At 50.7% G+C, this 23,114-nt stretch overlaps 9 protein-coding genes across 9 annotated transcripts; 2 read left to right on the top strand and 7 right to left on the bottom strand.

Annotated features, from left to right (window-relative positions):
- Positions 1 to 651: 651 nt before the first annotated feature.
- On the bottom strand, positions 652 to 2,428 carry VTN77DRAFT_3429 (uncharacterized protein; the record flags this gene model as incomplete). The annotated part of the gene is made up of 2 exons (XM_069419376.1): positions 652 to 2,016; positions 2,078 to 2,428. The coding sequence occupies 2 exons, from the start codon at positions 2,426 to 2,428 to the stop codon at positions 652 to 654; spliced, it is 1,716 nt and encodes a 571-aa protein (XP_069278453.1).
- A 2,643-nt stretch (positions 2,429 to 5,071) lies between these two features.
- VTN77DRAFT_3430 (uncharacterized protein) lies at positions 5,072 to 6,612 on the bottom strand (the record flags this gene model as incomplete). Its single annotated transcript, XM_069419378.1, has 5 exons — positions 5,072 to 5,129; positions 5,185 to 5,336; positions 5,387 to 5,746; positions 5,818 to 6,062; positions 6,117 to 6,612. 5 exons carry the CDS (start codon positions 6,610 to 6,612, stop codon positions 5,072 to 5,074), a joined length of 1,311 nt encoding a protein of 436 aa, XP_069278454.1.
- A 125-nt stretch (positions 6,613 to 6,737) lies between these two features.
- On the bottom strand, positions 6,738 to 9,421 carry VTN77DRAFT_3431 (uncharacterized protein; the record flags this gene model as incomplete). The annotated part of the gene is made up of 5 exons (XM_069419379.1): positions 6,738 to 6,858; positions 6,914 to 7,323; positions 7,380 to 7,514; positions 7,574 to 7,588; positions 7,646 to 9,421. The coding sequence occupies 5 exons, from the start codon at positions 9,419 to 9,421 to the stop codon at positions 6,738 to 6,740; spliced, it is 2,457 nt and encodes an 818-aa protein (XP_069278455.1).
- An 879-nt stretch (positions 9,422 to 10,300) lies between these two features.
- On the bottom strand, positions 10,301 to 10,902 carry VTN77DRAFT_3432 (uncharacterized protein; the record flags this gene model as incomplete). Its single annotated transcript, XM_069419380.1, has 2 exons — positions 10,301 to 10,527; positions 10,794 to 10,902. The coding sequence occupies 2 exons, from the start codon at positions 10,900 to 10,902 to the stop codon at positions 10,301 to 10,303; spliced, it is 336 nt and encodes a 111-aa protein (XP_069278456.1).
- A 1,000-nt stretch (positions 10,903 to 11,902) lies between these two features.
- VTN77DRAFT_3433 (uncharacterized protein) lies at positions 11,903 to 13,292 on the top strand (the record flags this gene model as incomplete). The annotated part of the gene is made up of 2 exons (XM_069419381.1): positions 11,903 to 12,179; positions 12,316 to 13,292. 2 exons carry the CDS (start codon positions 11,903 to 11,905, stop codon positions 13,290 to 13,292), a joined length of 1,254 nt encoding a protein of 417 aa, XP_069278457.1.
- A 392-nt stretch (positions 13,293 to 13,684) lies between these two features.
- On the bottom strand, positions 13,685 to 17,143 carry VTN77DRAFT_3434 (uncharacterized protein; the record flags this gene model as incomplete). The annotated part of the gene is made up of 4 exons (XM_069419382.1): positions 13,685 to 14,694; positions 14,755 to 16,764; positions 16,851 to 17,009; positions 17,113 to 17,143. 4 exons carry the CDS (start codon positions 17,141 to 17,143, stop codon positions 13,685 to 13,687), a joined length of 3,210 nt encoding a protein of 1,069 aa, XP_069278458.1.
- A 1,272-nt stretch (positions 17,144 to 18,415) lies between these two features.
- Positions 18,416 to 19,623, bottom strand: VTN77DRAFT_3435 (uncharacterized protein; the record flags this gene model as incomplete). Its single annotated transcript, XM_069419383.1, has 4 exons — positions 18,416 to 18,520; positions 18,578 to 18,997; positions 19,050 to 19,423; positions 19,509 to 19,623. The coding sequence occupies 4 exons, from the start codon at positions 19,621 to 19,623 to the stop codon at positions 18,416 to 18,418; spliced, it is 1,014 nt and encodes a 337-aa protein (XP_069278459.1).
- A 512-nt stretch (positions 19,624 to 20,135) lies between these two features.
- On the top strand, positions 20,136 to 21,151 carry VTN77DRAFT_3436 (uncharacterized protein; the record flags this gene model as incomplete). The annotated part of the gene is made up of 2 exons (XM_069419384.1): positions 20,136 to 20,211; positions 20,319 to 21,151. 2 exons carry the CDS (start codon positions 20,136 to 20,138, stop codon positions 21,149 to 21,151), a joined length of 909 nt encoding a protein of 302 aa, XP_069278460.1.
- A 270-nt stretch (positions 21,152 to 21,421) lies between these two features.
- Positions 21,422 to 22,264, bottom strand: VTN77DRAFT_3437 (uncharacterized protein; the record flags this gene model as incomplete). The annotated part of the gene is made up of 1 exon (XM_069419385.1): positions 21,422 to 22,264. One exon carries the CDS (start codon positions 22,262 to 22,264, stop codon positions 21,422 to 21,424), a length of 843 nt encoding a protein of 280 aa, XP_069278461.1.
- Between the last annotated feature and the right edge of the window lie 850 nt (positions 22,265 to 23,114).

Below are 23,114 nucleotides of genomic sequence, written 5' to 3' on the forward strand. Positions count from 1 at the left end.
AACCCTTAACTTCACTCAAAAACAAAAATACACAATACGTAAGCCAAGTTTTTATCTGTAATTATCTATACTTTCTTTAATAATAACAAAAATGAAAATCGAGGGACATTATATAAATCTGTTGAGAAATGATCAATCAAGAAGTCCAACTTCTGCGGGAAAATTGCTCGCGCGGTGGTGGATACTTCTTGTCGGAGACTGAAGGAGAATCGATCATATTGAGAAGCTAACGACTTTCCTAACGAATAGCATACCTAAGAAAACAGAGGAAGAACAGAAAAGACAGGCCTTTTATTAGCCAACCCCAACCCCAACCCCAACCCTCCCCCCCATATTCTACTAGTAGATTTCCATCACCTTCCTTGTCGCGGGGAGCTAGCTGCAGGCTTCACGGCCAGATCCCAAGCTCCCAGAATGCCGACAAAATCGGCCAGACTGGATGGACCAGCTAGTCAGTCAATAAGATAGTATGTACTGTGCAGTCCTACTTAGGTAGGTTACAACCGTACACTAAACGACACCATTCTCATAATGTGTTCATTCATTCATTCCTACATATACATTGACATTGCGGTCATTGATATATACATCGAAGTGAAGTGAATAGAATGGATGGTTTCTCTTGAACAAACATGCTCGTCTTGTTCGTCCTTACACCTTCTCAACACCAGTCGCTGCTCCCGCCTCCTTATAGTTATCCACAACCTGCGACTCGACCTCCTCCTCAAACACATCGACCTTGGTGGAGGCGAACTTGCGCGCACTGACCCCGCGCTCAAACAGCAGGTCCAGCTCGGCGAAGGACCGCCCCTTCGGCTCCGGCACGCGGAAATACGTGTAGATAATGCAGCAGAAGCAGATCCCGCCCCAGAAGAAGCCCGTGTAGTTGCCCCAGTTCCACGCGGAGGGGTTCAGCATGTACGGCGTCAGCACGCCCGTGATGATCCCGACGATGTTGTACAGGTTGCGGCCCAGCACGACGGTCTTGATCTGCAGACGGCGCGTTGACAGCTCAGACACCAGCGAGTAGCATACCGTTCCCACGGAGAGCTGGTAGAACAGCGCCCACGCGATCATCATGCTTCCGGTGGCCAGCGAGGCCTGGTCGCGGTGCGCCTCCGGCACCAGGCCCAGGAATCCCATGATGAAGAGCATCGTGCACAACCCGCACAGTCCGCCAATATACAGCGTCCGTCGTCCGATCCCGGCGCTCATCAGGAACCACGCGCCAAAGACGCCCGCCATGTTGATGGCGTACTGGCCCATGGCGAAATCGTATGACTTGGTCGCGTCCAGCCCGGCCTGCTCCAGGAAGTAGGTCGAGTAGTTGGAGAAGGCGTTGCCGCTCAGGTTCTGGATGGCCCAGACCATGCAGACGATCTCGGTGCGGCGCAGGTCAGTGCCCCGGAAACAGTCCCAGTAGCTGGCACCGCGCGTGATCTTCTCCTCGAGCGCGGTCGTGTGCACCATCATGGCGATCGTCTCGTCCGCGTTGAAGTCGGTCTCCCGATTCAGACTGGTCAGCCGCAGCAGCGCCTTCTTGGCCTCTTCGATGCGGCCCTTGCGCACCAGCCACCACGGCGATTCCGGCGCCAGCATGATGCCGATGAACAGCGGCAGCGGCCACATCCACTGCAGTCCGTACGGGATCCGGTATGCCCACTGGTCGTTGCGGCTCAGCATCGACTTGATCACGCCAATCCCGATCAGCTGGCCCAGACCCCAGCAGAAGTTGACGTAGGTGGTGAGGTAGTTCCGCAATGCGACAGGGCAGACTTCCGACGCGTAAGTGATGGTCAGCGTCTGGAACACACCCCACGGGATACCGCACAGGATCTCGGCCGCCAGCAGGGACTGCACGTTCTGGGCGGTGAAGAAGATGGCGGTCCAGGAGGCGACCAGGATGAGACAGGCCATGATGGTGTAGCGGTAGCCGAATCGCTCCGACACCCAGCCGTTGATGAACAGACCGATGATTTCGCCCACGGCAGCACCGTTACTCAGGCCGGCTTGCCACTACAAAAAGAAAACGTTAACTCTCTAATAACTACAATAAATTTGGACGATAGGTACATACTCTAGCCGGTACCTGATAGGTACCATCAGAAAGGCGCTCGCCATACTTCCGGTTAAACGCGGGGAAGGCGTAGAAGTTGTTGACCAGACTGATATCGTACCCCTCCATGACGATACAGGTCGAGATGAGCAGACTCCAGGCGACGGCCTTGGGGTAGAGCCGGATGCCCTGGAGCAAGGTCATCTTCTGCTCCTTTTCCGTCGCCGCCTTTGCATTGGCGACGAGCTTGTCCATCGACCCCGACTCGAACGGCTCGTCGAGCTTGGCGTCCATGCGGGGGGAGCGGAGCGATGATGCATCGTAGTCAGGCTGGGGCTGCTCAATGGCATCGAGGGCCGATGGCGAAGCCATGGTTGGCGGAAAAGAGAAGGGTTGAGAGGCGCTTATCAGTGCTGGACGTCCGGTCTGGGTGTCGACGGTTGGTTTACCTGCTGGTGTCGAGACCGGGTGATGATATGCCTTATATAGGCAGGTTATCAGCGTGTCAGCGTCTGGGATGAGACGTCGGCCGAGCACGCGATGCCAAAGCAGAGAATCATGTAGAATCCCTGTTCTTTTTCTTCCTGTTCCGGGAGTGGGGGGGTCTTCCGGCGACGGTATTTGCTGAGACGATTTTTTTCAACACGCTAAAATCGGAGGATTGACGGGTCGCCCATGGGGAACGCGACTAGACGGCGACTACCCCCGGACAGTTAGCGCTTGGACGCGACTGTTTGCCGAGACGACAGTGCGAATTAGTCGAAGTAAAAACCGCATTGGCGAATTATCTTCGTTTATCGGCTGATGGAATTGCTGAAAGACGGCACGGCAATTGACAGGGTGTGCTTAGAATACGAGAAGAGGGGGGTCAGTCCGAGACTAAAAATGAACGTGATCCAAATTGCAATCAGGGACTGGGACCGTGATTGAAGCACACAATCTGTATACTCCGTACACAGCTTCATACCGAGGGAGGGAAATGGAAAGGGGATTGGTGGACCAGCAGCGTGGCACCGGAAGCGTGGCCGTCGGAGATGGAAACCAATCAATTACAGTAATTCCATCAAAGAAATTCTCAGAGCCGGCTCTCACTTGTCGAAGTACTGGATATCGCCTGCTTTTTTCTTCTCTTTTCCATATCTGCCATCACTAGCTAGATAGACGTAGTCGCTCGTGCACCATTTAGCCAATTGACAGTTGACCAGTTGTCAGTGTGAGATGGCAGGCGTGTTCACAATTTCAAAGTCGAGCGATCTTGCGGCTGACGATGCAAAACAGACCATGCCTGATTTATGCTAGCGCAGACTTGGCATCGAATCAGAAAGATCCTCCAGGAACCTCGAAAACACCAAACGACAAAACAGGAAAAGCGTGTCGGCTGTCAATACATGCATTCGGTGCCTCGATGACGTCGGAACCATCGGAACCACACTTTATGAGCCCATCGTCGCTGCTGATTGGTGGACCGGTATAGAGCAAATTACTGCTTTTTCCTTCCTTTTTTGTCTTTCCTTTTTCTTTTCTTTCCGTTCCCTTTTTCTTCTGTCTTCTGTCTTCTGTCTTCTGTCTTCTTCTCTTTTCCTTTTCATATTTCTTTCTTTCTTTTCTTTTGTTTTTTTTTTCCACCTTAGATCCCCTTGACCACCTGCGTAGTTAGTACATACATGTACAGTACATGCATGCATGTAATATGCATCTTCTCCCCTGGTTAGAGAGTGGAGTGGAGCAGAGCTCAGCCAATGAAAGTACAAATGACGTCCCCTTCTTTCCTCTTCTTTTCCTTTCTTTGGCAGTGGTGCCAGGGACCTAGTGGGAACTGCCGACTGATATCAATCTCGGTGTCTGTGCAGTTCCAATTAGCCAGTGGGGCCATCATCATCCTTGTCGTGAAAATAAACGTCATGGAGGCGCACACTCGCCCATTGGATACTATTCGTCAGCCGTTTTGTGATGCCACATCTCGCCCAGTCAGATATATGTATCTACCCTGATGCCATCTGAAGAATCGAATGTCCAGGAGAAGCGAGACATTTCAGGTAGCGAGTTCAGACCGTGTTTCTCTGGTCAGACAATTGATATGACGATAGAGGATCTGGCTTGAAACGGAAGGTCGTCTGCAGAGCAAAGTTTGCCACTGTAGTAGGTCCACTTTGTGTGTCTCAGACGTCGATTTCCTGGCTCTGGGTTGGATAATGCAGCGGCAGCTACTTCCAAAAGGCGTCGTTTCAACGTATAATGTATATCATCTATATGTGGCAGGCGATATCCTCCGGGATTCCTCCCTTAGGAAATCCAACGTCCGAGCAGCCACCGAACATGGTCCCGCTTTTTGATCTCTTGCCGCTGCCATGTAGAGGCGACTTTCAAATCAGCAGTCAGGAAAGTCCATCATTCTTTCCTGCATTGCAGTAAAATGCCCCTTTGCTTCTTCTGATGTCTTCCAAGCTTCTTTGTAGAGATCCTCGGTTCATGCGCAACTCAGCGCATCAGTGTCCATGCTTCGTATCTCAGTAAAAGTCTTAGCACGTGGTGTGCTTTTGCAGCCCACTCAGACCTCTTCCTGTGGAGACGATTTCTTGCTGTCTAGTGGCGTCCAGAGCCTCCTTAGTGACGAAGTGGATCCATCGCCCCGCTTGGGCCCATCCCGAGAGGAACGCGAAGTACCTAGTAGTGACCTGCTTGCATGACGCTCACCTTGGCCTCCACTATCTGTCGATTTGAACGAACTGGTGTAGTCCTTGAGGTGGCGACCCAAATCGACCAGAATCGTCCTCAACCAGGCGAAAAAGGATCTGATGCGTTTTTGCGCTTTGTGCATGACGGTCTCTTTGAGCCAGTCAAGGAATTCGTTGATGTATATAGCCATCAAAATCAATGGGATACAGACACCAGCGGATGTTCCAACTATCCACAATAGTCAGTCTTGGAAAATAAACACTGTCAAGTCGGAGCCGCAGGCTTGGCATACAGATTCTGGAGAAGATCCATTCCGACGCGTAGCTGAGATTCCCACTATCATGTGGGAATGATTGGACGTTCAATGCAAATAGGGAAGCTAGAAATGATAGCGTAGCTGAGAAGGATAAGATCATCAGTGTCGAGCCGACGCAATGGGGCAAGTCACTCACGAAGATGATGGTAACAATGGTGAAGACCAGAATGGTCCTGCCCTGCGTTGTCGTTTCCTCCGCCTGTCGCGCAGTTTGCTGCGCCTGCTTCCGAGCTTCAACAGCCTCAAAGATGTTGTATTCTTCTGCTTCAGGTCCAGCAAATGATTGAGCTGGGAAAATTAGCCAAGATCAATGCCATGTTGCTTCTTGGGTGACGCACAGCATCATACGTAATCCTGGCGTCCATGTCCATCTTTTCAAGCCTCTCAATGCGAAGCTGAATGTCGCTTCGATGGTGATAGTAGTTCAGCACCGGGTCTTTGGCTATCGCCTCTCGTTCCGCGTCAGGCGCTGCCTTGGCGACGAGGCTGAACAACTTCTGTAATAAGTCTTTCTGGTCCTCACAGATGCTCTTGAGGATGTTCAGCTCGTCTCGGATATCTTTCACCTCCTCCAGCAGATCGATTTCGCTCTGCAGATTTAGCCCCTGGACTGCCGAATTTCCATTTTCATCATTCACTTTGTTGCTTTGGTGCACTTCCTTTTTGAAGGCCTCAAAGCATTTCACTTCCTCGTCTGCCTGCATGATATTAGAAGTGGTCAGCATCGCTGCGAACTAAAATTGCACAGGTTTTGATGCCGGTGACTAACCACAATACCGATCAAGCTGGCAAACATGTGGAAGAGGGACTCGGGTCCATCTGGGAGACGCGCATGACAGTCCTCCACGAAGCCAACACAGACGCTTGTTATTAATGTAGCCAAGTGATACACGGAAGAGATCTGCGGGCGCATCTCTTCATGGATATGTGATCGAATCTTATCCAGCAACTCCGGCCGACGGTTCCCTTTGCTGTTCCCACCCCAATTCTGCGGGAAGCAGGTGATGACCGTCTCTGGAAATGCCGCTGTCAGCTGTCACTGCTCTGACTTGGACTAAGGTGACCTACTATCGTCAACGATCCACAACCAAAGCTGGTCTACCATGCACATTTCAAAGTCCCAGTCATTGTTATCTTCGTCGGGCCCGATATGCTCTGACTCTCGAACCGGATTTTCAATTTGATCTGCGTTGTTATTCAGCACAGAAGTTTGACGACGGTCCGGCGCATCAGCTCCGTAACTTCCGCTCAGGTTCTTTCTGCTTTGCGGTTCAGCATTCTTTCTCTCCCTCTCTCTTTCTGCCTTTTCCTGGAATTGTCTGGTCTGGTACCGTCGGACAACTTGATCTGCGTCACGTCGGACGGTGTCTGGTAGCGAGGAATAATAGTACTGGTCTAGTGTTCGCGATACATGGAGACCCTTTCCATTGCCGGATCCGAAATAGCGTCGGAGCAGTTCTTCATGTCTCGCAGCTGCTCCGTTATTTGCTCCATCTTCTTTTCGTTCCGCAATCTCGATAGCGTCCTGCAGCCTCTCTCGCCGCTCTAGGAATCCGGGATGCATTTCTTTCAGAACTTTTTTCGCCTCTTTAAGCCCTTCACTCAGTCCTATATCCTGTATGGGCTTCTTATTTAGTGCTTTATATCCTTCATTCAATTCTTTGATCAGAGTTTGCATTCTGACTGATCTTATGCCATCTGGACCGATTGATTTCCCTTCTCGAGACCATTCCTCGTATATTTCACTAAGCATGACCGCCTGCCGCAGCTTCCTCTGGCTGTCCACTGTTTGGAATGTGAGAAACGGCATCTGCAGGAACCATGTAAGAACGTGTTCCAGCGTTGCCTCTGGGGATAGAACGCACGTAAATCGCCAATTTGCATCTCCCAAAGAAGTGGTCCCTTCACTGTCTGGCACTTTTTCTTTTCCATCCTTCTGCCCCTGTTGCTGCTGTTTGACATCCACCTGGCCCTCTTTCCTGTCGAAATCTTTGGGCTCCTCTACCCCGAGATTATTTGGGAAACCACCGGGTTCGCTTTCCGTCGCGGGAATGTTTTGTTCTCCGACCTCATTTGTCCTCCGAATTAATCTGTGTGAGCCCATTGGCTTAAGAGCAGGGTCCTTCGCCACCTCTCCTTCGGGAGTGACTTTATCGTCTTGGCTGGGTTTGGTGTTAATTTTCTGCTTACGGTCTTTGTCGCGGTCCTGCGCCGATTTGCCCTGCAGTCGGGCAATACTTGAACCTTCCCCAGAACGGAAATCTTTGGTCTCAAACTACGATTCAGATCAGTCGCATTTTAGCTAGTGAAGGGATGCATCATGTGCCTTACACGAAGCGCAGGATACATAAACCGGCATTGCGGTGGTCCAAGATGTTCGTGTCGATTCTGCTCGACGAAGTTCTTCAGGCTAGTGTAGTCTCCGTCGGACTTTCGGGAGTCACATAAGACCATTCTCATAAGATCCTTGCAGCAAGTAAGCAACAACCTGTTTCTGAACCGTTAATGGCAGCGGTCCTACTCACCTCTGCCCAGATCCACTATTCGATGCTCTGTCAGAAGCGGGTTGCGTCAATGGGACGGAAGTGTTCACTTACATTGTTCACAGGCAGATGGATCCATCTGAAACGCTGAGCGGGCTTGTCCTTCCATTCGTTCTCCCATATTCTCCTTGCTTTCGGCATGACCTTTTCTGGCCCTTCCCCGTAGACGACATCTGACACAGGGCTTTTTCTCTCAAGCGTATAGAACCTATTGTCCTGGGAATAGAAGTCGATGATGTTGCACCGAAAATGTTCACAAATATCCGGTAGTCCGTCCGTGTCCGGCACTGTCAGTGGAAGGGGCTTCCGGAGAAGTCGTAGAGGACTCTCAAGAAGGTCCACAATGTCTTTAACTGCACCTTCACCTTCCTGCCTCAGCTTTTTAGCCATTTCCACCGCAGAGATCGCGTCAGGTGTATCCCCGTTCGTAGCTTCTGGATTGGCACCATTCATCAACAAATGTTTGACGACGAAGACTGCTTCAGGCTCCGTCCAATTTACTGCCCAATGAAGCGCTGTCCATGACTTCGTGTCCTCCTGAGAGTCCATCATATGGCTCAGTAATTGCTGCACCACCTTTTCATGCCCGTTGTGAGCAGCTGCCTGAACTGCCTTGATCTTGTCCTTTTTCTGTAGGACGCAACTTGGATCTCCTTCTGTAAATTCATCGAGCAGCCATTGCACAGCACTCTCCTGACCTCCAACGGCAGCCCAAAAAAGTGTTCGTCCAATGTCGCACGTTACCTTCTCTTGCGACAACAAGTTTTCCATAAATTTTGTGTTTCCATTGCGAGCTGCCCAGTGTAGTGTCTTCTCTCGCATGTCGGGGGAATCTTTATAGAGCTTATCATTCTCCAACAAGAATTCCGCAATCGAACCCACTTGTTTCGGGTTTGTTCTCTCCATTGCTGGGAACTCAGCCTCGGGATCAGAAGGCACATCGGCTTGATACTCCACTAGAAGTCGTACTACGGCCGATTTGCCTGCATCGGCTGCCAAGGAAAGTGCTGTCTGTCCAGCATGATTGATGCCTGCGATAGAATCCCGAGACATTTTCTTCAGCAGAACGCCAACCACGTCTTCTTTTCCCGCACCACTGGCCAGATGGAGGGCTGTATTGCCTGCACAATCCTTTGCTTCCAGAGTATCTGCGCTGGATCGCTCTATGAGAAATTCCACTGTTGATTTATGTCCCCGTTGTGCCGCAAAATGGAGTGGTGTCTGCTCATTATTGTCTCTGGCATTAGGATTGATGCGATTTCTCCATTCATGCTGGTTCATCTTCCCAATATTAGCACTCTTCTCAAGTAGCCAACCCACAAAATCCGTATTCCCTTCCGTTGCGGCAATATGCAATGCTGTCCAGCCATCGTTGTCCACTGCACCAATAAGGTCGACATCATATTGAAGTAGTAACTTGCCGACTTCTATGCTTCCACTGTAAGCGGACCAAAGGAATGGTGTCCACCCGTTCACGTTTGGGGCTGCAATATCGGCACCTTCTTGTTGAAGCAACATGCCCGCAATTTCTTCGTTTCCTCTGTAAGCAGCGCAGTTTAGTTCAGGATCCCCCCATTTGTCTCTCGCTCCAAGCTCAGCGCCGTTGCTTAATAAGAGTTCGACAGCGTCTTTTTTGTCTGCCATGACAGCTTTAAGCAAAGGCGTCTCTCCAACATTGTCCTTGGCGTTAATAAATGCTTCTCGCTCTAGCAGAAGTTTCATGACCTCTATCATGCCCCTGCTAGCGGCCCAGTGTAGAGGTGTCTGCCCGTTGTCGTCTGTGGCGTTCACAGTCGCTCCTTTCTCCAGCAGAAGTCTCATAACCTCCATGTAACCGTAGCTAGCGGCCAAGTGTAGAGGTGTCTCTCCATCTTTATTTTTAGCATTTATATCTGGATTTCGATGTGCAAGAAGTTTCACCAAGTCTGCATCGTTGTTATTGATGGCCAAATGCAAGGGAGTATTGTCATGGTTAGTTTTCACATTTATATCAGCACCCCATTTAGCAGAAGGTTTGTAACTGCATCATCATTCCGGTAAGTGGCCCAGCATAGGGGTGTCCATCCGTATTTGTTTTGAGCTTTTATATCTGCATCGTGCTCTAGCAAAAGTTCCGTGATCATTTTGTCGCCCCTAACAACAGCCTCGTATAGGGGTGTCTCCCCTTTGCCATTCTTCCAATTCACGTCGGCATTCTTCTCTAGTAACAGCTGCACCATATCCTTGTGTTGGTAGGTGACAGAAACGTACAGAGGCGTTGAGCCCCACTTGTCTTTTGTCTCGATGTCCGCACCCTTGTCAAGACAAGATTTCACTTCGTCAACCTCGCCCTTGTTAATAGCTTCGAGCAGCATCGCATTATAATTCGTTTTCTCTTCTGCGGGATCAGTCTGTTGTGGAGGTTCTTGGTCAATAGCAGAATCGGCCATATTGATTCGAGCTGCAGGCGGACAGGAAGGATTCGAAAGGTCGATGGTCTACTTCGATGGTCCTCGCTGAGCCTCGAGCACCCAAAGTTGACCCGGATTTCAATCTTTCTGTCGAGAAAGGACGATAATGAAGTTGCAGAACATTCAATTCGGAGGCACAATGCATCAATTGATTTTCAGCCAGTAGGCACAGGGGCAGGTAATACCCGTTCGAGATCTGGATGCGGGGCTCACAGTTATGCCATTTTTTATGGGGGCCAGAGAGTCGTGGAGGATCACATCACGGAATAAAATTATCTTGCTGCTGGCATCTGAAGGCGAGGCTGAACCGGTAGCCGTGAGCTGAACTTAAGCGTGAAAATCCATTACCATTGGTCGTGCAGAGGGTCGCTCGGATCGCGGTGAGGTGTTCATGCAGATCGGCCATGCTTGGCCAACCAGCACGTTCTGGTGCATGTTCAGCTGGCCTCGTCGCGCCATCGCGCCACAATTCCGCTGGCAAGGCGACTGCGAAATATCAGACGTTCGGAAGATCAGCATTGTGAAGAGATTTGGATGTGTTCTCTCAACTTTGAATTCGAAAATCGACTTCCAAATACAGAAGGTACGCGGATGAGGCACGTGCTGCCTGAGTCACTTTCCTCATTTGTCCAACACAAGTTTGGAAGATTTCACCGACACAAAGTCGACCAAGTACGGAGTACTCCGTAATATGTATAGCCTATCTAACCATAGGCCCACTCCTGCAGCTAGAAATAGGACAGCATACTCACCCGGCGCCTGGTTAGTTCCGTCTTTAGCGAACTTGAAAAAGGCGGCTAGATCGTGCGACTGTGTCGCCGTCCTCTGTCGATTGTCCAATAAGCCGAGATGGAGACCCATAAGTCAACTACGGAGTACACCATGATGGTGGAGGATATTACTTAAGTGAGTAGTTTGCATTTCCTGACATACTGTATGTGCTTGATCGTCATGACCACCAAACGAAATGTTCGTAACTCTGAAATCTTCCACTCAGCTAAAAGGAGTGCCATGACATCTGCCTTTTAGCTGTAGGATCTTCTGTGATTGACACGATATTTCTTCCTTAACGTTGATTTGGGCGAGGTGAATTGGAATCAATAGCCGAAATCTCCATGATCGTACCGAGGTATATTAAAGCACTGAATGACAAGGCTAGATGATTTCGAGACGCGATTGGAGTTCATCCGACAAATGAGATAGGAGTTGCAACGACGATGGGAAGTAGAGCATGTATTGGCGAGAGTGTACTGATCGCTGCCAAATCATGGCCTCGCCCGAAGCGCCCGACTGCAGGATACGTTCTTGAAAAGTTGCTCGGTCTTTCTACCTGCATGTATATGAACCTATAAGTTAAAACTGCCTTAAACATTTGCAGGGCTTGACATCAACATCTTGCATGGGGTGCAAGTGCTGCAGACACAAAAGCAAATGATGCGTCCCGGGCACGTTGAGGTGGCTATGCGACTGCAGCCAATTTCACAGTCCGCCGTGCAAGAGGCCCTAATTGAGGATCTCCGAAGCTTTATTGGTCGTAAACATCAAGGACTCGAGCAATCGGGGAGCTCCCGACTGCAGCTGTCGGAGCGGGGTTCTAGACAAAGCTGGCGCTCACCTCTTCCTAGTCCAAGGCGCGCTAGGCGGGCATTTCGTGGGTTGACAGACATTCTGGAAAGGCTTGGATTGAGCAGTAGTATTTATTTAACCCGTTGGAGTGAGAGATTCGGTTATCTTGCTCCTCATGATAGAGCTGAGACAATGTGCATGCAACACACGTTGGAAGTCTCATAGACTGACTCCACTCGAATAAAGACTCGTTTTTCAACGCTGACCAGCAGGCCGTACGGACTCATTCGCCAAGATGCCGAACCCAGACATCTCAGCCATCGTACCGTTAATCGTGGCAGCATTCGAAAGTGGAATGAACATCTTCAGGAGACTGCAGGATAAAAGGAGACAATCGAAGCTCAACAAAAAGAGCCGGAGGAAGACCACACCCTATAACGGAGACGGTGATGCAGCAGACAAGGAGGAGGAGGAACGGCTGCGCCTTTCGCTTCGGCGCGGACCGGGGCAGATTATGAGTGTATATGAGACGAATTCGGGTAGGTTTGGGGATCGATTTCGGCGTGGGGATGGTAGGTGGATTTCTCAGATGTCGATATTCTATCACAGATGATTAATAGAAAAAAAAATACTCATATTTGTTGGATGATTGTTTCCCTGTCAAGGAATATCTGCATAGAAGAAAAAAAAACCACTGACCAGACTCAGACCTCGCCCAGAGCTCCCTCACGCATACCCTTCTCGTCTTCAATGCAGGTTTGATGCGAATAATCTCGTCAATCATGTCGAACGATGCAAGGAATGATGAACTGGCGCGTCGGTCCTTACTGGACTTGTCGGAGAGATCAACACTAGATGCAGTGAATTCTCTGGAAGACCTTTGTCAACGTCTGATCGCCTCCTCCGTGGGATCTCCCCAGTCTGGACTGTCATCGCGGCATATTGAGTCGACTTCTAGGCGGAATCGAGATGCAGTTGGGAAGAGAGTCCCTCTAAAGCAGCAGCAAATTCCACGAAAGAGAGACAAGGACAAAGGACAGCAGAAAGAGGATTATAAGAAGGCAACTGCTGCTGGAAGATCCAAACCGTCTGTTTCCCCAGGGGCAGGTTCAAAGAATCATCCGCGTCCAGAAGTTGTGCGTGGTGCGTGGGTTCGGTCCAGAAATGGTTCCTCCTCGTCAGTAACGGTGATCACATCAGCCATCTCGAGGACTCAGGAAAGGACCACAAGTGCAACAATATCAAAGAGAAGGCAGCGTAATTCCCTAAAGGCCAACAACAATAGTGCCAAGTACCCCACTTCAGGCTCTCTTCCAGCTTCATCATCTCCTGATCGTCCATCGTCCACAGCCCTACCATCAAATAATCCCTCTTCTCAATCGCCTCCCTCGACGCACCCACAGCAGCAATTACCACGGGGGACGACGTTCCCAGAACAGGGACAGGACATTCCCAAAAGCAGCAACAACAACTACAATAATAACAACAGAGTTTCCATCCTATCCATCGACTCCGGCGGCACCAAATTGGGAGAGATTCCCCGACACAAGTGGCTTACGCCCCGGGAACCGCCTGTTGATAGTGATGACGAAAATAGCTTCGAAGGAGAAGGAGATGATGATCTTCATACCAGACACAGGAACAGGGTTGGATTGAGATTCTGGAGGAGATTTAGACAGAAGTAATAAATGCTAATGATAATAATACGGTTGACCTGATGATAAGAAGAGGTTTTCTGCCTTTTTACCTGCAGGACAGGAAATGTTTGGAATAAATAATCCCTAATTATATCTCTTGTTGAATGAAGATCACTATCGGGTACAAATGACTGGTGTATAGATTCAATAGTTAGGGTGATTGACTCTCAACCGCTGACAATGGGTAGGTGAGTAACACTTGTGATTATCGCTCGTTTATATATACTCTGAGGGACGGATTCTCAGAGCATATATGCAAAGTCACTAGCTAGACATGATTCAAAGTGCAGAACGAAAGGAAAACATCTGTATTGAATATCTGCATCCTATCTAATGCGCTACAACAGCTACATTGCTCTGCTGGTTATATAGGTAGATATCTAGACCTCAAGACGCAACCTCTCCAGTTCTCGGATCTGCTCCTCAATGAGAGCCGCTTCGGTCTCGGCGTCGCGGAGCTTCTTCTCTTCTGCAGCCTGCACCTCCGGCTTGACCTTTTCGCGCCAGCCAGCGGAGTTGATAATGCTCTGCTGCTTGCGGACGATCTCCTGCGCCTTCTGGAGGTTGATCTTCGCCTTCTCTTCTTGCTCCAGCGCAACCTCCTTCGACACCTTGAGGTAGACGGCAGCTTGAGCCCCAACGGGGGACACGACGCATCCCGCTGGACGGGTCTTGTTCTCAGGGCTGAGCACCGTGATCTCTCCCACGTACTTGCCACCCAGCGACTTGATGCTGGTGACCTCCTCCGAGATGGTCTGGTGACTGACGGGGTCGTGGGCCTGGATGATAATGTCGCCCTTGGTCTTGACGTCATACTGGACCAGGATGGAGCGGATTGCTTTGGACGTGTTGAGGACCAGCTCGTAGGCGGTCTCCGCAGCCTTGTCGTCGAACGCCGGGTTGTATTCGGGGTATCTGGCATACATGATGGACTCCGTCTTGTCGCCTGGTCGGCGGGGCAGACGCTGCCAGAGTTCCTCGGTGATGAACGGCATGATCGGATGGATCAGCGTCAAGGCTCCCTCGAGAGCGGTGTAGAGAGTCTGCTTAGCGGATTCTTGCACCTCAGCCGGAGCATCGGGCTGGAGCAGGGACTTCGAGTTCTCGATGAACACGTCGCAGAGCTGGCTGTACCAGTACTGGTAAACAGTCGACGCCGCAACGGAAAACTCACGGGCCTCAAGAGCCTCGTTGGTTTCCTTGGCAGCCGTGTTGAACTTGTGAAGAATCCACCGTTCCGCAAGTGACTCACGGCCGGCCTTGGTAGGGGCGGCGTGAGGTTTGAAGTCATCGCCCAGCTTGCCAAGTACGTACTTGGTAGCCTGGTAAATCTTGTTACAGAATCGTCGGTATCCGTGAATCACCAGCACATCGAATGCGATATCACCTCCTACAGAGCTTTCGTCAGACGAACCATGCTATCTGGAACCTCGAGGAAATGGAAACTTACCACCAGTGGTGTAGGCCACCAGCGAGAAACGCAAAGCATCCGCACCACATTCCGGAATGCCCTTGGGGAAGGCCTTCTTCTGGTATTTCATAGCGGTAGCAACTTCTTTCTCTGCAAGGTTACCGGTAAGGAGCTTGTCATGCAGCTTCTGAAGCTCAATGCCTTCCATGACATCCAGAGGATCGATGACATTGCCCAAGGATTTAGACATCTTCCGGCCTTCTGAATCTCGGATCAAAGAGTGGCAGTAGACCTCTCTGAAGGGGACCTTGCCAGTCATCTTAATGCCCAGCATGATCATTCGGGCGACCCAGAAGAACAGGATATCCCAACCCGTCTCCAGAACAGCCGTTGGGTATAACTTCTCCAGGTCCGGGGTCTTGTTAGGCCATCCCAAAGTGGCAAAAGGCCAGAGACCAGACGAAAACCAGGTGTCCAGCACATCTGGGTCTCGCTTCAGTGTGAACTTCTGTCCTGGGAACTTCGCTGCGGCCTTCTGGTAAGCTTCTTCCTCATTGCGACCCGTCACCCACAGGTTGCCGTCACTGTCATCGCCCTTCTGTCCCTCAAGCTGGATGAAGTAGGCGGGAGCCTGGTGACCCCACCACAGTTGTCGGGACAAACACCAGTCAGTGATGCTTCTCATCCAGCGGAAGTAGTTCTTTTCAGCCGATTCAGGCCGGATGATGATCTCGCCATTCTCAACCGCCTTGATTGCGGGTTCCGCGAGACTCTCCATCTTCATCCACCATTGTGGCTTCAGAATAGGCTCGATGATATCGTTGGATTTGGCACATCGTGGGACCTTCATTGGGTTGTGCTCCCATTTGACGTAGAGGCCCTTTTCTTTCAGTGCCTCAATCACCTTGTAACGTGCATCGAACCGTTTCATACCGGCAAAGGGACCGGCATTTTCATTGAAGGTACCATCATCATTCATGATCGAGATGAATTCGAGATTGTGCTCTTTTCCACGGACGAAGTCGTTGAAGTCGTGGGCGGGCGTGACCTTCACGGCACCAGTACCGAACTCGGGGTCAACCTTGTCATCGGCGACGATGGGGAGAAGGCGGTCAATGAAAGGATGCCGGGCCTTCTTGCCAATCAGGTGCTGGTAACGCTTATCGTTGGGGTGGACAGCGATACCACTGTCTCCGAGCATCGTCTCCGGACGAGTGGTCGCAATCTCAATCCTCTCGTTGGTGCCGTCGATCTCATAGCAGAAATGAGTGATCACACCGAACTCAATCTTCTTGTCGTAACCAGGCACATCCAGCAGGGTACGTCCTTCAATTTCCTTGTTCTCGACCTCAAGATTCGACAGGGACGTGTTCAAAGCCACACACCAGTTGACAAGACGGTTGGCACGGTAAATGATCCCCTCCTCGTGGAGTCGGACGAACGTTTCCGTCACCGCTGCAGAGAAGTTCTGGTCCATCGTGAAGGCTTCGCGACTCCAGTCAAACGAACCTCCCATTCTCCTCAGCGCATTCTTGATACTTGCGTGATACTGGTCCTTCCACTGCCAAACCTTCTCAGTGAAAGCTGGTCTACCGAGATCATGCCTAGTCTTCTTCTCAGTTCGCCACAACATCTTCTCAACCACGCTCTGCGTCGAAATACCGGCATGGTCCGTTCCAGGAAGCCACAGGGTGGTCTTGCCTTTCATTCTTTGCCAACGGATCATAGTGTCTTGCAGCGCCTGCATCAGGGCGTGACCCATGTGCAGAGAACCGGTGACATTGGGCGGCGGGCAGACCATAACGAAGGCGCCCTCTTTCTTGACGTTGCCATCTTCATCAAACTGGGGCTTGAACAAGCCGCGCTCCTCCCACCATTCGTATCTACCCGATTCGATGGTCTTGGGATCGTAGGCGTCAGTGGTCTTTTCCTTCTCGACTTTTGGCTTCTTCTCCGTGGACTTGGGCTGTGCCGGCTTTGCAGCAGCCGCTTTGGCCTGTTTCTCTGCGAACTTCTTCGCCTTTTCGGCCTTGCGGCGTTCTCGTTCCACTGCGCATAGAATGTTTAGCCGTAAAGTCTAGAAACAGTCTGTACCAATGGAGTCCAATCAAGAGATATAGCACGACAGAACGTACATTCTTTCTCACTCTTCACCTTTCCGGCCGGCTGTTCCGATGCGTCCTTCTCACCCTGCTGTTGGCCTTCGGGGCCGCTTTTCGCGGCATCAAGAACGTGATTGCCCGATTCATTTCCGGTAGGAACGCCCTCAGGCAGAGGAGTCGTGGGCTCGCCCTCTGGTTCAGGATTTCAGTATCAGCATACATGTTTCATTCTGTAGAACCTAAAAGAGGGGCACCCTCCGCCTGGCGGGCTGCAAAGCGGGGTCCTAGCACTCACGAGAATTCTGAGGCGCAGATGTCTGCGACATTCTGGAGACGTGTAAAAACGGAGATCCGATTCTCCAAGGCGCCGGACGCGCCACAAGTCTGCGGAGGATTATTTTGAACACCGCTGTTGCGAAAGCGCGACTACGGAAAGAACGTGGCGCAGGAAGATTTTGTATGAGCTCCGCGGGCAGGGAATTTTTGCCTGGCAATGAGTCGATGAGCGTTAGTCGGTGCGGGGCCAATGGCAGAGAGGCGGGATTGTGGAGACAGGCTGAGTGTAGAAGAACCAAATGCTGCAACTTACCTAACCAGCTGGGTCGATGGCAAAGAGAGCGAGCAGGTTGCGGCACCAAATCGTTTCCCTGAGACGGCAACAAAATCGGCCGCAGTGAGTCAGATCACGTGCATACACTGGGTCACAGATGGAACGCAAGATAATTCCCAACGAGAAGCTCAGGAAGAAGATAGCAATTGTCCATTGGGAAAACTATCAATGGGAGACTTTTATCTGTACTGCATTCTCACTGCATCGACAGCTGGTGCAGCAATGACTCATCCGCCCCCTTTTCCATGATGAGTCAAGGTTGGAACACTGTAAAAGTAACAAATTATCACTAGAACTACGAAAGATCTAAATGATTAAGCATTGGGGCGCATGCTATTCAAATCAATGCTAAAGACAATTAATATGTATTTATTTATTTCAGACTTTGCACAAAATAGAAAGGAAAAAGAAAAAAAAAACCACGCCAACACCTTAGCCTATCTCACAGAATTCGAGCTGTTTTTATTCAAAGAACGGAATGAAAAGGAAACTAACAGTATCCCCCAAACACCTCAATCTGAGCCATTTATAAATCAACAGGGCTAAAGGAAATATGGTGTACGCAAGCCGTGAAATATGTAGAGTGGAGAGTAACAAGGGCTACTCTGGAAATCATCGAGAAACACGAGACCGAGGTATCACATGGAGACATGGGGTGACCATGCATGTAGCATGGTTCCAACTCCATATTCGCAAAAGTAGATTCACTGGGTATGTTCTTGGGCTTATGATCCTCGTGAAGCATTCCATTGATCATCCGGAAACGGGCTGGTGGGGGTGGTACGAGCCATCATTGTCAGTGCCACCGCTCCCAACCCTCCCTTAAATTGCTCCCATCCTCGAGAGCTAGGAACGAAAAAGAAAAGTTAATCGATATTTCGTTCCTCAATGCCATGCAGCAATAACGGCGTGCTCGCAGCTTGACGGAAGCGAGTGTCTCCAGTGAAGCCCCTTGAATGGCGAGAAAGGCTGCCGTCCCCTGGAGATCTTAGGAGTGCGAAGCACCAGCATTGTTCTGGTTCTGCCCGCTCTGGGCAGCACGTACAGGGTCAAAGTAGGGATGAGCCATCGCCTCCTTCGCAGTTAGACGCTCCTACGGGAGAGATCAGTCGACGGCCCTCAGCGTTCAGAAAAGAGGAAAACAACATACCGCATGATCATATCTGAGCAGCTTGTCGAGGAAGTCGATGGCCTCGTTGCTCACAAAGCGTTGGTTCTCCGCATTGATAAAGGAATGCCACGGCTTCTTGGGGTAGCGTGACAGGAGATCGTCGTACTGTGAATCTAGCTCGATATCATACTTGTCAAGATACTCGAAAAGCTCCTCAGTACCCAGAACCTTGGCAATCTTGACCAGTTGGTCGGTGTTACTGTTTCCGTGGAAGAACGGTTCCTTGCGGAAGATCATCGAGGCGAACATGGCACCCAGCGACCACATGTCCAGGGAGTAATCGTATTCTTGGTAATCAACCAACAGCTCGGGTCCCTTGAAGTACCTTGACGCGACGCGGACATTGTACTCTGTGCCCTTGTGGTAGAATTCCGCCAGACCCCAATCGATCAATCGAAGCTAAAGAGGATTAACATCTTCCACAGACAGCCGAAGAGGGACATGTACAAACCTTGCGCTTTTCGTGGTCGATCATCACATTGTGAGGCTTGACATCGCGGTGCATGATGCCCTTGCTGTGGCAGAAATCCAGCGCCTTAAGCAACTCGTACATGTAGTACCGGACATCGTAGTCGACAAAGCGGGGGTAGAGCGTCCTGAAATCGGTATTGTTGATGTATTCGAAAATGAGACTCGGCGTCTTGCTCTGGCTATCTCGGACAACGTCCAAAAGCGCCACCACGTTGGGCCCGCCCGCAAGGTTCTGGAGGATCTTGATCTCACGCTTGATCTTCTTCTTCTTGACCGGCTTCAACACCTTGATGACGCATTTCTGGTAGTTCACAACATTAATGCCCTCGAACACTTCGGAGTATTTTCCGCGACCTGTTGTTCACAATCAGCATTCTGTGCAGCCTTATCGTGTCTGTCCACGAGGCTGCGGCATTTTCACCGCCGATGGATCACTCACCAATCTTCCGCACGACCTCGTAGTTCTCCAAAGAACCCCAGGAAATATTCACGCTGTCATAATCCCAGTACGACCTGGGCATGTGTGCGTTGACATCTGCGTATACGCGTGCCATCTTGGGGGCGTTGAGCCGAGATCCGCCCACAATTGGGCTACTCCGTCAAATTGCGTAAAGCGGGGTAGACGAAATCAACCCACGGCGCACGAAGAAAACAAATATCTTGGGAGGAGAGGAGGATACGCGAACTGCAAGGCGGGGGAAAGATGCCCACACCGAACAGCAGCGATGCCTCTGGATTAGAAAACGCGGGGTAGAGAATCAAAGGTTGTTTGTGTTTTGGTAAAGGTGATCATTTATCATAAGACCGTTGGACGACAGCCCAGGTCACGGGGTGTTCTCGCCGGGCGGGCACAAACGCAAAGCTTTCCTCACACGCTTCGATTCTATTGGGCGGGAAGAGAGCGGCGCCGGATAAAGGATTGTTCCGCTGGATTTTGGGTGGATTGCCATTCTTGGACAACAGCTGGATTGACGCAACAATCCCTTCGCACAAATCTCAAATCTCAACGAGTCATACGGATTGTAGGGAGGCAGAAGTGCCAGTGGTCAGTTGATGGTGCTTCAAGATGTTTTATGACCTGAATGTCCCCTACTCTCCCGATGACCCCGAAATATCTAATACCCTGAATTTTCTCGCCGAACGTATGTGGAACCCTCCAAATCTGGAGCTGTGGGATTACTTTTTTTTTCTTTCTTGGGTGTGAAATAGACAATGAGTATGGAAATTGATAGACTGACTGAATCTGCAGTGGGTTACACGACTGTCGCTCTTTCGCAGACTGTAACGGGAAAACTTCCCGCCAACATTGCACCTCCACCATTGCCTGCGAATGCTCCCAAGTCGCTCACCTTGCTAACCCGCATCAATCTCACACTGTCGGATCCATCGCAGAATCAGCGTCTTGCAAATCTCGCCCAATTATACTCCCTCGTTGCGCTACGACCAACAAATGAAAAATCTTTGCTGAACGCATGCAACAATCTCGACTGTGACCTCATCTCCCTTGATCTCTCGGTTCGATTGCCATATCATTTCAAATTAAAAACCCTTGCGGCAGCTATCGCAAGGGGGATTCGATTTGAGATATGCTATAGCCCCGGAGTGACAGGCAGTGGCCTGGAGGCGCGACGGAATCTGATAGGCAACGCCATGGCACTCATCAGAGCCACGCGAGGAAGAGGCATCATTATTTCCAGCGAGGCAAAGAGGGCCCTCGCAGTGCGTGCACCAATGGACGTAGTTAACCTGGCCTGTGTCTGGGGCCTATCGCAGGAACGCGGGAAGGAGGCTGTGTGTGAGGAGGCTCGGAAGGTAGTCGCATTGGCGAGTCTCAAACGAACCAGTTGGCGAGGTGTAGTGGACGTGATACACGGCGGAGAAAAGCAGACTGCAGAAGTCAAAGGACAGGATCAGAAAGCGACTACAGGAAAAAAGCCGACATCAAATCTCGAGAATAATGCGGACAGTCTGAAAAGAAAGGCGTCTCTAGAATCTGAGGGTCCGGTAGGCGAGATTGAGAAGCCACTCTCGAAACGAGAGATGAAGCGGAGGGCTAAGAAAGCTCGACTCGATTCAACATGAATAAGTCACTGTCCCCTCGGCCACGTCGAAAACGACACCTGTCGTAGTTGAACACCAGAAGGATATTGTCTGCCGTTTGTTTCTCGAGGAATCTACGACTGCTAACTGCATTAACATACACTTGACGAAAACAACACTTGATTACAATGATCTAGTCAAGATAGCCTCCTGGCCACGAATTGCGAATACCACCCTACAACATTGTGCAGCCTTCTCTGCCCTTCTGAAAAACATTAATTAATATTTCGACAATGTGTGACAATATGTGCTTTATCCTCCAAACTTGATCGTCAAGGCAGAGTAGAACGCGACGGTGTTGATATTGACAGGCTCTGATTGGGGTGCAGAGGTGGTTGTGGACTCGGGAACAGAGGTCATTGAGGACGACGAAAATGAAGTCGAGGCGGCTTGCGCGCTTGTTTCGCTGGAGGCTTGTGAACTTGCAAGTGCTGCTTGGGCGGATGCATCGACAGTGGTGGTCGTGGACGAGCTCGTCGAAGCTGCTGACGCAGTGGTTGTCGTGGATGAACTCGTTGAAATTACTGCTGGCGAAGTGGTTGTCTGTGCTGCCACTGTCATTAACGTGCTCAATGTAGAGCTCGTGCTTTGGCTTGATGGACGAGGTTGCGCTGCGGTGAAGGATGTTGCAGCGACAGCTGGGTTGGCAACCGGCACGTTGAATGCGGCGTAAGGACACTGACAGGAACACTCGCACGGATCAGTGTCTGCAGCTGCAGCCGCAGCCGGAGCAGAATTTACAGCACTAGCAGCTGGAGTCGCAATAGAGCTAGTTGCGGCAGCGGCTGGGGTGACAACCGAATTTGACGCTGCAACGGCAGGAATGACAATAGAACTGGATCCAACGCTGGCAGCAGCAGGAGCAGAACTTGCAGCACTACCAGCAGTCACAATAGAACTGGATGTTGCAGCGATAGGGGTGACAACTGAACTTGACAGTGCGACGGCAGACGTAGCAACAGAGCTGGATCCGCCGCCGGTAGCTGCTGCTGGAGCAGAACTTGCAGCACTACCAGCAGGAGTCACGATAGAACTAGCTGTTGCAGCGAGAGGGGTGACGACTGAGTTTGACAGTGCGACGGCAGGAGTGAACATAGAGCTGGCTGCGCCAGCCGCCGGCGTGGTTTGCTGACTTGAACCAGGCCCAACAATTATGGTTTCTGGACCATCGACTATCGTGGTAGCTCCCTGGGCAGCCCCAGGGGTCACCACTATCACGGGGATCAATCCAGCTTGTCAATTAGTTAGTATCATTGAACTCGTTGACAGGGAGAGACCATACCGTTAGGACCATCCGGGATTATTTCAATTGGCACTACTGCGGCTGGAGTCGGCGAGCTCTGAGCGGCCTGTTGAGACGGACCTTGGACGTTATCAGCATGCTTACAGCCAACTCTATGCTTCCATGCATTTATGAACCAGCGACTTACTCGAGCTCGGGGATGCGACTGCTTGCGTACTTGTCTGTGGAGTTGCAGTTGCTGGGTTCAATGGACGTATAGTTCCGGCGAATGGACTATATGCAAATGTCAGCTGTACGTCTCACGAGGTGTTTTTTTTTGTCGGAGACAGCGTACTTTACGGTTGTCTGTACGGTTGTCTGAGTGCCGTTGGATCCTGCGACTGTGGCTTTCGCATTCACCACGGTGTTATTCGCGAACGGAGCTTGAGCACCGGCCACTCCCTTGTCTCGATATTAATTTTCTTCTTTCCAACTTATCATCGATCAGGCCCGTTACCTGAAAGATCCCTAGCCACAGCAGGACTGCAATTTCACAGACATTTCTTCTTCGCCGCATCGTCTCTTCGTTCTTCTTTCACTGATTATAGAGAATGGATTCGGAAGTTCTTCGAGATGAGCTGTAACTGTAAGAAATCGGCACCGATTGGCGGGAAAGAATTGAATCGCGAAACTATCCCACCAGGGGATGGGAGGTACTGAAAT

The sequence above is a fragment of the Rasamsonia byssochlamydoides genome (genome assembly GCF_041956645.1).
Source record: "Rasamsonia byssochlamydoides strain NRRL 3658 unplaced genomic scaffold VTN77scaffold_24, whole genome shotgun sequence".
NCBI lineage: Eukaryota > Fungi > Ascomycota > Eurotiomycetes > Eurotiales > Trichocomaceae > Rasamsonia > Rasamsonia byssochlamydoides.